A 13,203-nucleotide genomic window follows, 5' to 3' on the forward strand; every position below is an offset into this window, starting at 1 on the left:
TATATGATATCGATGATTTGTTAGATTTAGTACTGCGTATTGCACATTGGATCGCTCAGGGTGAGGCGCATCGATCTACCGATGATCTACCGATGTTACGATGACATCATACAATTGACCGGAATGAGGAACCACGTTTAGCATACGCGTGAGTGTTGAATAGACAGTGGGTATATTAGCGCAGGTAAGCACAAGTCTAAGGCTATCAAGTATCCCAAAATTGAACGAAAGCGGTAGATATCTATCTAGAACAAAAACATGACACCCAACACTGCGATCCAGTAGTATGTCGGCGCGCTGGACAGTGCCGCTCCTGACTCGGTGTCTGGTGAGCTCGAGGCACTGGAGCTAGGCGAACTGGGCGAGTCGCTCGTGTCTGACCCCTTGTCGTCACTGTCGGAGCTATCCGAGTCGGACGTCTTGGTGGGTGAGGCCGTGCTCGAGGAGGAAGAGGAAGAAGACGAGGAAGAGGCCTTGGTCGCAAAGCCGATCCGGTCCTCGTCGTAGTCGAACACCGTGTACACGTTCTTCAGGAAAACATCTCCGACCAGCCATTCGTCGTCTCCGAACATTTGGTGGGCCACGATGGTCGACAGGCACATCGACCCGGTGGCCTTGTCGCCGATGTAATCCTTGTGCGAGATGGAGTAGCTGACTCCCGAAAAGGTGAGCTGGAGATCGACAGTCGAGTCGCACGGCAGCACGAAAGTCTGCTTTCCGGACTCTTGCGCACCAGGAATGAGGTCGTGCAGCGTCTTTGCGTCATCCGGCGGAAGCAACATGTATGAGGTGCCCGTGTCGATGATGGCGGTCCTGTCGCTGAAGCGGCAGGCGTGGCCGTCCACGCTGACGTCGTCGAGGGGGATGCGCCAGTGGCTGACGGATCCGGTCGTGTCGGTGTAGGCGATATCCCCCGAGTACCGAGATTTGTCCACCCCGCCGATCGTCACGGCGCCGTCCTTCTCGTCGTCGGAGCTGCGCGAGAAAGTGAAGCCGATGATGTTCGAGTCGAGCACCTTCTCCTTTTTGACCTGGTCCATGAATGTCGGCTGCCCGAAGGAGCCCTCCTCGGCGCGCCCAAGCCCGATGATCCCGTCCATGGGGTAGGATCGGAAGTCGTCCGATGCCGTGTCCGCCAGGCCAATCGGTAGCCAGACGTCCACGTCGCCGATGGTGATGTTGTCGGTTCCGACGACGCCGCTGACGGTCCCTGTCCCGTAGCCGACGTGCCAGTCCTCGTCGGATGTCTCGAGACTCGAGGACTCTTTCTCTCCAAACGTGTTGTGCAGCGAGCAGGCGGTGGATTTGCAGTCCGCGGAAAAGAGCCATGTGTTGACGCCCCCCGTGTCCAGCATCATGTACATGTCCTGGTCCTGGGAGCCGACTTTGATTTTGGCGAAGTAGGAGTAGTCTCGGCCATCCTGGTTGAGGGCGACCGTATTTGGTGAAGATGGGGTGTCGGCCATGACTACCTTGTAAGAGTTGTCACGGCGTTGAGGGGCTTTCAGGCTCATGTCCGAGGAGCCTTCACTCATGGTGGCTGTCACTTCATCCTTTGTTACCTCTGCCCCCATGCTGGAATCGCCGGTTTCATATTTCAGAGTCCATGGCATAAAGGCCTGGGCACCGGTGGATAGGGAAAGGGAGGCCGCGATGAGACGGCATGGTGAAAGACGCATGATCCACGAGGATCTAACAGGAAGGAATGACAAGGTGGGTCATTTGACAGTGGAAGTGAGCGTGTTGATTAGGGTAGAGTGCCAGACTCTCCGGGGAATTAGTAGTATTGATTAAAACAACAGATGTAGATCTAAGGCAGGTCCAGATGAAACGCGTCTATGTGGGAATCATTGAGCAAGCAGGTTGTGATGCAAAGAGCATTCAAGTGAGGTTAAAACGGCATGTATCAATGAGTGAATGGTAGTGAATGGTAGTGAATAGTATAAGGGTTCGAGTGATATAAAGATTCGAGGACCGAGTACAAAGGACCAGCGCCACAGAACCACACCACCTGAGAGGCAAGAATCTGACGGTCCAGAATCCAGGAGACCAGTCGAAGTCAACTCAGAGGATGGATGTGTCTGTGCAACTCCTGAAGAAAATCGAGATCCAAGAAACAGGAAATCCCCCTCGTCGAAGTACGGGGATTCCCCATTGAGGAGAAAGGTAGCCAAGGATACCTAAGATAGTGGAGAGGACCCACTTCCAGGTTTACTCAGGCAAAAAGTTGAACAGGTCGAACTCAAGTGGTCAATCTAGACCACTAGTTCGTGGCGCCATCCAGGTATAGGTTCGGATCAGCGCTTGGGACAGCTTCTTTGAGCCATGGTGAGTGGGGTAGCCGAGGAAGGGTTCCCCTGAGCCATCACACAAGAAGGATAAGCGATCATGAAGTGGACGAAAGGGGAAAGAAGTTATAAAAAGATATAAGATAAGGAAAGGAGTCTCAAAAGGAGTTTCAAAAAGAGACTCAAAAGTGAGACAGGTACGTTTACTCCAAAGGGGGAGTGAAGCAAAAGGAGAGGAGAAAGAGGCAAAGAAAGACAGATCAAACAGTCTTGGCATGACAGCACAGGATCCATCGAGGCAGCAATTGACTCTGATCGGCAGTGAATCCTTCCACTGGGTGAGCATCATATTCCGTCAGAAGGAATGGATTGGATGAGAGAAAGTACGCCAATGGATGGTAAACGGTCTCAGTGGCTGAGAGAGAGCTGAGAGGCGGTTTCAGATGATGAATCTCGATGATGCAGATGGGTTCAGCTGTCCCACTGTATTGCCACTGCGAGGTGTCCAAGTGCCATGTCATTGAATGGACAGACATGCATTAGTACAGTAGGTACTCCGTATCATATCTAGTTACCCTAGTTGAGTGGCTTGCAGACATGCCAATTGATTTTAATATATCGTGACCGGTTATATATAGAAGTCAATATACCCGGTGGCTGCCTGAGGCATTCACCAGGGATAAGACAGGTTTCGCATACCTATCCTGCAGCTGTTGATACTTCAAGGAACTATTCCATAGGTTTGACAAAACCAATCAAATTATCAATCCATCAATATTGATAATGGATCATGTTCATCTTCTTTGCTCCAGTCAACCTCGGAGCATGACTGTATAGTGTATACAACACACCAAACATCGATAACTCGTTCCGATCTGATTTGGCACTTGGCAATATTGGATATCGATCTGCAGCCCAATGAACGTTTCGTGCAACCACACTGACAACAACCTAGTGTAGCAGACAGATGACACATGCAGGTCTCGGAGTCAATCCCGTGAGTATTCGACCAATGACCAATTTACCAACACATATGGGACGGATAGGTGGGTGTGACTGGAGTTGATGGGTTGTTGATATTGTCATTACTTGTTGATACTGCCATTCCATGAGATGATGATCCTTGAGTGGAGGATCGATTATGTAGAATATACGGACGAAGGGAACTACTTGTGGTTAGCTGGTTGACTGATTGCAGCCGCTGTCTTCACAATATATCGACAAGAGGTTGGCATATAGATGGAGGAATCTATCTCAAAGACAACTCCTCACACACGCCATCTTGATGGGCCGGACGTCAGGGGGAATACCAAATAGGCAGTATGCCTGACAGTGTGTAACTTCCTACGTTGCTTCTGTTAAGATGTCCAATCTTGACCATTCGACCAAACACCAACTGGCGAGTGGTAGGTCCTGGTATCCAACAACTTCCTAACCACTATCTCAGCAGATAAGAACCGTGTTATCTAGTATATACCAAAGCATCGAAAAAGCAAGAATCCACTGCTACTAATACATAACCCACACCCACAAGGTCCAGGACAACATCCAAGCTTCCACAAGTTACAACCCCAGACCCCACACGAACGCTCCAACCCAACCCCGACTCAAGTAAACGAATACAATCAATCAATCCCACAACGAATTACCCACTAGTTAGTATTGACTAGGTAGTAGTCAACCCCAACTTTCATTAGCCTAAGAAAGTGTAGAAATCATGTGTTTATGCCCTACCCATACATAGGTAGATAGACAGCATAACCCCAGTCCAGGAGCCAGCACATCACTCCCACAATTTCACATGACCTCATCGGGGAAACCCGGGGAAACAACAAACAGATCATCCCATCCAGCGACAACGCTAGTCTAGCATTCCTCGTGACCACTTAGTTAGTACTCACCTACTCAAAATAGGGAGTAATTAGTTAGTAGTAATCTAAGAGAAGAATAGACACTTTCATTTCAACAACAAAGTGGGAAACGCCACGGTGCCGAGAGTGTCTTATTTCGCCTAGGCCAACTATAAGTATAGAGTGAGTGGATAGAGGAAATCCTCCGTAGGCCCATGACTCCTATTCGGGAGAAATGAGGGTCTCGTGACTTTCGGATCAGATAATCCCCATTATTGCTGGTGATGATCGACTGCGTTGGTCCACTGTCAGGCTAGTCAGTGCGGGTACTTGTTTATCCCTCTGTCCGGGTAGGGCACGGAGGACTGTCGGCCGGGGACATTGGTATGGGCTGATCTCAATATGAAGACAGTCACGAGGTGGGCTATGAGTGTAGCGTCGGAAATGGGCTGGTTTCTACAAGAGGGAAAGGAACATGTATACAAGGCACCGACTTGATGGGTGACAATCTGGTTCTGGGCAGATATGCTGCATCGTAAATCAAATAAAGTAGATCGCAATCATGTTAAACAACACATAGGAAAATGAGAACACCACGCTGAAAAACAAATAATAACTTCAGACCCTCACTGTCTCTGCGAAGGCTGGGCTTTAGGACCCAAAAGGTCATCCAGGAAGCCGTGCCATAACTCTTGCACGACGCCCCCGGTGCTAGACCCGTTCTGTTGCTTCTGCAGCTCTTCCTCGAACCGCGATTTGCCCACCGTTTCGGTCAAAGAAAACGGGTCGATATCCACAGCGAGGTTATCCACCACCTCTGTCATGGGACTGACGGCGATGTCAGCTCCGGCACCGGACACAGTGTAAACGTGGGGTCTCATGGGAGCCGAGCTGCCGGAGGGCTGCTCCGCTAGGGTCGCCTGGGGTCTGGCGTAGAGGTCGGGAAAGATCGGAATCCGCAGATCGGGGCGAGCAGCGGTGGTCTCCATCTCCGACATGGAGGGCATGTAGGCGAAATCCACCGTGGATGAGTCACCCACGGCCTTCTGGGAGCGGGAGGTGTTAAATTGGCGGCCGGAGTTGGTCCTGCAGATCCGGCAAAAGGTATGATGTCAGCTGAACCGATCTTCGACCGAGGTAAAAGATAGCCCGATAGTCCCCATGGAACTATGAGCTCGGGATTAACATACTCTGCTGCGGTGCCATTGATGCGCCTCATGGCGATGCTGAAGGCGCGCGATTGAAGGAAGTCATGGTTGGACAGACGTTCGACCAGCTAACGTTTTTTTAATATACAGTCAGTTTGAGTCGTCCTGTAGGAATCGTGCGTGGTATGGGTACAAACCTCAGCCTGTGTTCCATGCGCTCCTAGCTTCCGAGTCTGGCATTCTCCCTTGAGATCCGACAGACTACGGGCGGAATACAAGGACGCCTTGTCGCCCACGCTGGCAGGGGGTGCGGAGGTGGCACCGGTGATGTGTAGACCCCGTCGAGTGCAGGGTGTAGTAGGGTGCTGAGAGAGCACGCGAAGGGCGCGCAGAGACGTGGAACGAATAGCTGCCATTGGGAAGAGAATATGTGATATCAAATGGATGATAGAAGAGGATGGTTGATTGTAAAAAGGTCGAAACCAGATAGACAGGGGAGGTTGAGGACAGGAATGTACAAGCAGTGGTATAGAGATGGAATGTACCAGGAACCAGGGGGTGATGGGAAATTTAAGTAAATGGGAGGAGCAGAAAAGAGCCGAGGAAGAAGGATATGATTAGATGCACGGAATAAATATGACGGAAAGAGACGAGAATAGGAAGAAGAAATTAATAAGGAAAGGAAGAATCTACAGGAGTGGATGGGGAGGGGGGGAAGCTCTTGTACTTCGGAATCGAGGGTATTGATTTGGCCCGCAGTAAGGAAGTTAAGGAACCGTTGGGAGAGAGAGAGAGTAAGCTCTATGCAATGATGGATCCATTCCTTTTCCTTCCCGGGGCACTTCCATCCCCCCATCTCCCATTCCAGCGGTCTGGCCAAGTCTCCCGGGCCCTAATAGTACCAACCACTATCATTTTGGGATCCTTTCATCTTTCTTCCGATCGACACGATGTTTTCTTTTTCTGTTATTTTCTTTTACTCTTTTGGGGATTTTGGTCGGTCCCGTTCTTTTTACAACATGCCAAAATGACAACCAGCGTCTCCAGTCTACTGTGTGCTGGTACCCCCAGGACGAAGAGGTACCATCGTGGAGGGGTCGAAACGTAATCCAACATTGTACCTCATCATCTCTCCTCCTGGTCAAACTCTCGGGGGAACCGCAAATGCATGATCCCCGGCACTCATTCCATTACCCCGTGTGTCGGCCAACCAATAGATCGGACGATGCCATCCTGAATCCCATGGTACGGGAGGGAAATGTACCGGGGTCTGTTAGCTCGACCAGTCGATGATGCTGATCCCGGCGTCATGAGGGAAATCACATTGGCTGTTCCCCTCTAGATTGGTTTGGAGATGCGCCCACCTCTGCCGTTGTAGGGGAGCACACCTCAGAGGTCCTTTCGGCCCTTTCCCCTCATTTTCCATGCCATCGCCCATGTTCATCGATCATTTCATCTGCCATACATGATACAGCCTCCCCGCACTTGTTGCAGTACTCGCAGGGTTGCGAAAATGAATATGACGATGATGACGACTCTCGCAATCAAAATATCTAGCGCGGTTTACCTGGCTTGTGAAATCACTCGGAGAGGAAGATCTGCCAGATAATCCCGGTCTAATCCACACTGGAGCAGGACCCCGTCGACCGACGGCTCCATACTACGACAAGACTGTCTCTTCAAGGCTTGCTTCCATCCACCCGTGCATCATCATCCGATCTTCATCCGTTGTAAGAGGTAGAGGGGGCCTTGATCCCTTCGGCCTGAGACCCGAGGGGCAGCCTTCAAGCACCATGTGTTTCAGCGCGCGGGCCCATCGTAGGAATTATACGGCGTACCAACGGTGAGCCAGACAGGAAAGGTAACTCAACACGTGACGCCTAATAAATATGCGGGAGATGCAGACACCATAGAAAGTACAGTGCATCAGCTGGCCATCGGAGTATTAACACCTCGTACACTGGCCGAGATGTGGCACCCCCATACTGGGATTCAATCGGGGTAAATTACCACAAGCAGCAATGTGGTAGCTGTGGGGTGTGCTTAATACAGACATGGGACAGAAAGTTGTACCAGGGCGGGGCAGCAGCCACTGAGATCTCTCCAACAGACGATCACCCCCTCATCATCCTAGTTAGCAGTCGCTGTCGTCTGGATTATCATTCGAGAAGAGTCACCTGCAACCAGTCAAGAGGACGCGCACTCTCCCCACTCTGATGACTGCAAGAGAAGTCGGTGAGTGGGGAACGGGAAGGACGGTCACGTGAGGTCGATCCTGCCGGAGTTACTCTGCCAGTCCGCGTTTCTGTTCATTACAGTTACGGTGAGTTGGATGGGGAATGCGGTGCTCATATATACGAAGTAGATATAGGCACAAGGGGCTTCAACAACCCCCTAGACCCCCCAACATATACTGATCCGTCAATCAATCAACTCAACAAGATGATGGAGGGGATTGCTGGGTGAGTCAGGGGTTTGTTTTGTGTGTTCGGTGAGGGATGTTGTCTCATGGCTGCCTAGCTGGTAGCGTTCTAGATTTCTGATCTATTTTTTGGTGCTTTATTTTTATCACGATCTTGTTTTATTTTTATTCTTCCTTCATTCGATTCCTTTTTCTCCGATGTGTTGATTTTTATTAAGTTTGATTCTTATTTTGATTTGAATTTGGTCTTGATGGTCTTTTTCTCCCTTGCACCGGATAGTCTGATGGATGGGTGGCTGGAATGTGATCTGTATAGTATCGACCGGTCACGGGATCCCCGCATATGTATCCATGTATCTCACTGGCTGGCTGCTTGACGGTTGTTTGCTACCACCTGATACCAGAGGTACTTAACCAAGTCACCTACACTTCATAGGTACTTGCAGATGCAATGCGTCAGGTTTGGAGACTTGAAGGTATAATATCGAAACAAAAGTTTATTTGACATATGCCTATCTCGATCAACCATATTGAGCTGGAAATTGCATGTATATAAACTGAACTATATATTGGTTTATGCTGATAGCGTTGTGCATCCAATTCCGTGTAAAGTCGTAATTCTTTGCGCGTGATGAAAAGAGAGAGAGAGAGAGATATATATATGTATACGCAGTTAAAGCTTCGAAAAGCCCAGGTTGCGTCGGCTCTTCGCTGTCTTAAACGCATAAGGATGTCTCGCCGAGTCAGGAACAAGGTGATCAACATCGCCTGTATGGACCAAGTGCGGACCGGCTTCGTCTAGTGTGGTGATGCCCGTGTTGCGCATGGCGGTTTCCAATTCGTCGCGCATGACTATGTCGTGTTAGATGGAACGGGAGAATTGGAAAAAAGGAAGTACTCACTGTCAATTAAATGCTCCACCCCCTCCTGGCCGTAGTTCGTCGCGAACAGCATGCTGCGTCCCATGCCGACGGCGGTCGCGCCGAGAGACACAGCTTTCAATATGTCGGTACCCCGACGAATGCCGCTGTCTACGTAAACTTCCATCCTGTCAAAGACCTCCGGGCAGCGTTTGTGGAGTTCCAAGAGCGTGATGATGGAAGGCGGACTGGTGTCCAGGTTGCGTCCGCCGTGGTTACTGAGCAAGATGCCGTCCAGCCCAGCCTGCATAGCAAGCATGGCGTCGTCCGCCGACATGACGCCTTTCAAACACACAGGGAGATGCGTGTGTTTCCGAACCCAAGCTAGGTCCTCCCATGTGAGCCCCGGGTCGATGAATCCGGCCATGACGCGGCCCAGGCCGCCGCCTTTCTTGTCGTTCGACGCTGTGGACGGCGCCATTGGTACTGACAGGCTTTCGTCGGCTTTCACCCGCTCGTCGGCCTCGCGCTTGCCGGGCCAGGCGGCGTCAACTGTTACGAAGATCGCTTTGATGTTGGGGTTGGCGGAGCACTGGCGGAGGAGCGCGGCGGACTTTTCGCGGTCTCGGTTGACGTAGAGCTGGAAGAAGAAGCTTGCTGATGGTGCGGCGCTTGTGAGCTCGTCTACGGTGTAGGAGGAGTTGTTCGAGACCTGTTCAGATGGTTAGTATTGGACGGGACTGTGCAGCTGTCAACGTACTCCTTGCATTATGCCTTTGCTGGCGCAGGCCCTAGCGATGGCACATTCTCCGTCGGGATGGATAAGCTTGGCCATCGCAGACGGGCTCACGAATAAGGGGAAGCTGCAGTCCACTCCGAGCATCGTGGTCTTTGGCTCAACGGAGCGGACATTCCGCAACACTCGGGGTCGGAACCATATCCGGTCGAAACAGGACTTGTTGGCATCCCGGGTGATAAGATCTGTTGCCGCACTGTGGTAGAACGCCCAGGCTTTCTTACTGGCTGTCTTTGAAGCTACAAATTCGAAATCATGCGAGTTGATCAGGGTGTGGAGCGGCGGTTTCTCGTTCTCCAGGACTACCTGTGGATTCTCACTCGGTGGTTGCTTGGTCCATTCGTCGTCGATCGTCGACTCGTCGAGGACTCCCATGTATTTGTCTGAAGGGAGGTTGGACTTGAGTACGCTGGGGGTGTGGACCTCGGAGTACGCCTTGGTGGCATCGCGGCCTGCGTATTTCAGAATGACTGGATTGAACCCCGCAGGTTAGTGCATTGTCCCTCCGACTCTTTTCAAATGAGATGCTCACTCGCAGAGCCACCCGGATGTTCCTCCAAAAAGTCCGTCACATCCCACACATGATTGTCTACTACGATCCAACAGTCTTCGGGTGTATTATGTCCCACAACCTGTTGGGTAGAGAGGGGTTTCTTGTCCGTCATGACCAACGGTTCTGTATATATGGGGGATGAGATCGATACGAGAGAATAGCTACCTAGGAATGGGAGCAAAGAAAAGAAGAGACGAAAAAAGAAGAGAAAAAAAGACTGCTATATCTCTCACTGGATATGCGACAAGGTCTAAAATCAAAGGGTAGCAGCTTGTTATGAAGACCGAATTTTGCAGTGCTGGCCGCCAGCTCCTCAGCTCCTCCACAATGCGGAGATAACCAGATTAGCTCGGTCAATTGGTCCCACCACGATTTGGATCTCGGGAAAGAGGTCCAACTCCGGTCAAGATCTCCAGCAGCAGAACAGCTCAGCATATAACTGGCATCTATCAATTGCATGACTGTATGCCTGTATGCGGTTGAACCTGACGCTACTGATAGCGTGGTTGTATTGCATGGGATCATTCCAACGGGAGGTGCCTGTATTTCCAGAGCTGAAATAGCCTTATCATGATAGGCTAAAGGGTTGACTGCATAGCGCAAGCCTGGAATATCCAACCAGACTGCCAACAGTTCCATTTCAAAGCCGGCGAATCTGTCAACTGGAGAATCGGAGAAGCGCCGAAGCCGAAGCTGAAGGAGCGAAACAAACCAATCAAACCCATCTCGGCCGAATACCCCACCTGTCACCTGACATGACCAGCTCGCACTAGCCACAGTGGCGCAATAGTCTGTGTGGCTGGAATGGGGCGGGAATTTCAGGCACAAATGGCTTATCGCTCATGCACGATAACTCACACGAAGGTCTCTAGGGCTGATCAAGAAGATAATCCTTTCTACTTCTGATGCGGGTGGCTCTTGGTGTAGACAATTTGTCAAGGACTAGTAATACTTCCTGTCTCAGGCGTGTAGCACTTCGAGGGAATCCTGTCTTGCACCAAACCCGGTTTGCATCCTTCCTCCAGCGGGAAAAACCAGGTATGTGCCAGCTTGTCCCAGGATAGAGTGAAAGAAAGGATGGGGTGGGAGGAAAGTGATATTATCACCTATGGCCCTTATAACCAATTTCTCTGCTGGGACTAGACATTGTTAATGGGAATAGTACACTTAAACTTACAACCAAAAACAGTGATTTGGAGTAACTGGACCCCTCGTTATCCATTGCATAAACCAAGATTCCAAGAGACGTGGTGCAAACCTTTCTCATCCGTCAAGATGTCTGAATCACAGCCGTTAAGATACGTCGATGTGGGTTGTCCTTCTTCGACCCCAAGTGCTCTGAGTCTGACGGTAGGAATCACGAAATATCTAGATCGGGATCAATTTTAGCGACCCCGTGTTCCGGGGAGAGTACCATGGCAGACAAGTCCATGAAAATGATCTGGATGATATCATCCAGCGTGCCCGCGATGTGGGCTGCCAAAAGTTCATGGTTACTGGCTCCGACCTGGAGGAGTCGCATCGGGCAATTGAAATTGCTCGGAGTTACCGTACGTCTAGTCAATCCCCCGGACACCGTGACATGATATGATGACTATATCTGTGTTGATGCTGATTCTTCCCCAGCGGGCTTCTGTTATGCCACGGTTGGAGTGCACCCCTGCCAGGCAAAGCTTTTCGATTCATATGCGGGAGGTCCATCTAAATTGATTGACGACCTCCGGACTTTGGCTCAAGAGTCGAAACAGTCGGGATACGTTGTTGCCTTCGGAGAAATCGGGCTGGACTATGACCGACTGTTTCTGAGCGCAAAAGAGCCACAGCTCAAGTACTTTGAAGCCCAGCTGGATCTGGCCGTGGAAATCCAACTCCCTCTTTTCCTACATTCCCGCGCTGCCAGTGAAGATTTTGAGAAGCTTCTGGCGCCACGGCTTGCCAAACTTCCCAAGGGGGGTCTGGTGCACAGCTTTACGGGCACGATGGAGGAGATGAACCGGATGGTGGCTCTCGGCCTCGACGTGGGCATCAACGGCTGTAGCTTGAAGACGGAGGAAAATCTGGAAGTGGTAAAAGCTCTGCCACTAGAGCGCCTCCAGATCGAGACGGATGGTCCGTGGGTATGTGGTTGAATCATCCCTTCCTCTGGCCCCTCACACTAACACGATCGTCAGTGTGAAATCCGACCTTCCCACGCGTCCTCCAAATACTTGGAAGGAGCGCCGACGCTCCCCAAGGCCGTGAAGAAAGAAAGGTGGCAGAAAGGAGCCATGGTCAAAGGAAGGAACGAGCCAGCTGCCATTGCGCATGTTGCCCATGTTATCGCGAATCTCAAGGGGATCACGGTGGAGGAGGTTTGCGAAGCGTATGTAACCTTCTACGTCTGCCATGGCTTATGATCTAATCAAGGTGCTGACACACTCTATTCTAGGGCTTGGAACAATTCCATTCGGATGTTTGGACTGGGAGAATCGGTGTAATCTCGGCTTAGATCTTGTTCTCTTTGATGCCAGATTTATAGAACGGCCTGTCGCTATCGGGCTACATATGAGAGAATCAACACGTCCATATCATGTCATTCCAGCCTCACCTGACTGGACTCGACATGAGACAACACGGGATGGGCTTCTTTATACTTTCCTTTCCGTTTTTATACGGCATGTCTCATTAAACGACCCACAGGTACTACAAAGCCTTCATCTGATAGACCCAGAATCTACATCTTTTCATCAACCAATAAGCGATCGAATTGCTCATTCATTCTTCATTCACTGCCTCAACTGACGTTCATCTGCCATTCCATATGTCATAAACAACACCAGAATCAGTTAGCGTGGGAAGGGCTGCCTGAGTTCGGTGGCCACCTTCCTGCTTTGCATCCCGTATATAACTGTCCACAGACTCCTTCCGTCACCCTGACATCTCTCTCTTCAACATCTCTTCGTAACTCTACTCCATCAGTCCCCTTTGCCGTGCCATTCCATTAGGTTTATCCTCTTTTGATCATCCCGTGATCACATCTGCTCATCCAAGCGTCATCTTGCAGGAATCCCGATGCTTAATTCAAAATGACTGTTCTTTTGTGTTCTTCGCCCTTGGGCTAGCCTGCTCAGCTCCTTTCTTCGCTATCTCATCGTGCTTCTGTGTTTGGCCCCTACCATCAAAGCTCAACACTCGTTCTTTTCTTTCAAGATCTCCTTTCATAGCATTCTCTCCATCTCGGAAAACATTTTGTCTAGTCATGTCCATCAGAAAAACCCTCGAGCCAGCAAGACAGTCCACTACAGTT

General features: G+C 50.6%; 4 protein-coding genes across 4 annotated transcripts; 1 reads left to right on the forward strand and 3 right to left on the reverse strand.

The window, feature by feature from the left end:
* Positions 1-154: 154 nt before the first annotated feature.
* Positions 155-1,574, reverse strand: P168DRAFT_312389 (pepsin-like aspartic protease; the record flags this gene model as incomplete). The annotated part of the gene is made up of 2 exons (XM_024839568.1): positions 155-271; positions 344-1,574. 2 exons carry the CDS (start codon positions 1,572-1,574, stop codon positions 246-248), a joined length of 1,257 nt encoding a protein of 418 aa, XP_024690798.1. The 3' UTR covers positions 155-245.
* A 3,190-nt stretch (positions 1,575-4,764) lies between these two features.
* On the reverse strand, positions 4,765-5,702 carry P168DRAFT_320761 (uncharacterized protein; the record flags this gene model as incomplete). The annotated part of the gene is made up of 3 exons (XM_024840389.1): positions 4,765-5,224; positions 5,329-5,414; positions 5,484-5,702. 3 exons carry the CDS (start codon positions 5,700-5,702, stop codon positions 4,765-4,767), a joined length of 765 nt encoding a protein of 254 aa, XP_024690799.1.
* Positions 5,703-8,381: 2,679 nt separating this feature from the next.
* P168DRAFT_240495 (FMN-dependent alpha-hydroxy acid dehydrogenase) lies at positions 8,382-10,029 on the reverse strand (the record flags this gene model as incomplete). Its single annotated transcript, XM_024833717.1, has 4 exons — positions 8,382-8,560; positions 8,611-9,280; positions 9,329-9,834; positions 9,897-10,029. The coding sequence occupies 4 exons, from the start codon at positions 10,027-10,029 to the stop codon at positions 8,382-8,384; spliced, it is 1,488 nt and encodes a 495-aa protein (XP_024690800.1).
* Positions 10,030-10,770: 741 nt separating this feature from the next.
* Positions 10,771-12,527, forward strand: P168DRAFT_292295 (3'-5'-exodeoxyribonuclease). Its single transcript, XM_024837559.1, has 6 exons — positions 10,771-10,955; positions 11,107-11,225; positions 11,290-11,467; positions 11,544-12,034; positions 12,089-12,279; positions 12,346-12,527. Exons 2-6 carry the CDS (start codon positions 11,193-11,195, stop codon positions 12,392-12,394), a joined length of 942 nt encoding a protein of 313 aa, XP_024690801.1. The 5' UTR covers positions 10,771-10,955; positions 11,107-11,192; the 3' UTR covers positions 12,395-12,527.
* Positions 12,528-13,203: the final 676 nt, after the last annotated feature.

Source organism: Aspergillus campestris (genome assembly GCF_002847485.1).
Source record: "Aspergillus campestris IBT 28561 chromosome Unknown P168scaffold_10, whole genome shotgun sequence".
Lineage (NCBI taxonomy): Eukaryota > Fungi > Ascomycota > Eurotiomycetes > Eurotiales > Aspergillaceae > Aspergillus > Aspergillus campestris.

Coding starts and splice junctions, on each gene's coding strand:
- P168DRAFT_292295 (XM_024837559.1), top strand. CDS start 11,193: ATGTCTGAATCACAGCCGTTAAGATACGTCGAT. Junction 12,035..12,088: donor TCGAGACGGATGGTCCGTGG/GTATGTGGTTGA, acceptor CACGATCGTCAG/TGTGAAATCCGACCTTCCCA. Junction 12,280..12,345: donor GTGGAGGAGGTTTGCGAAGC/GTATGTAACCTT, acceptor ACTCTATTCTAG/GGCTTGGAACAATTCCATTC.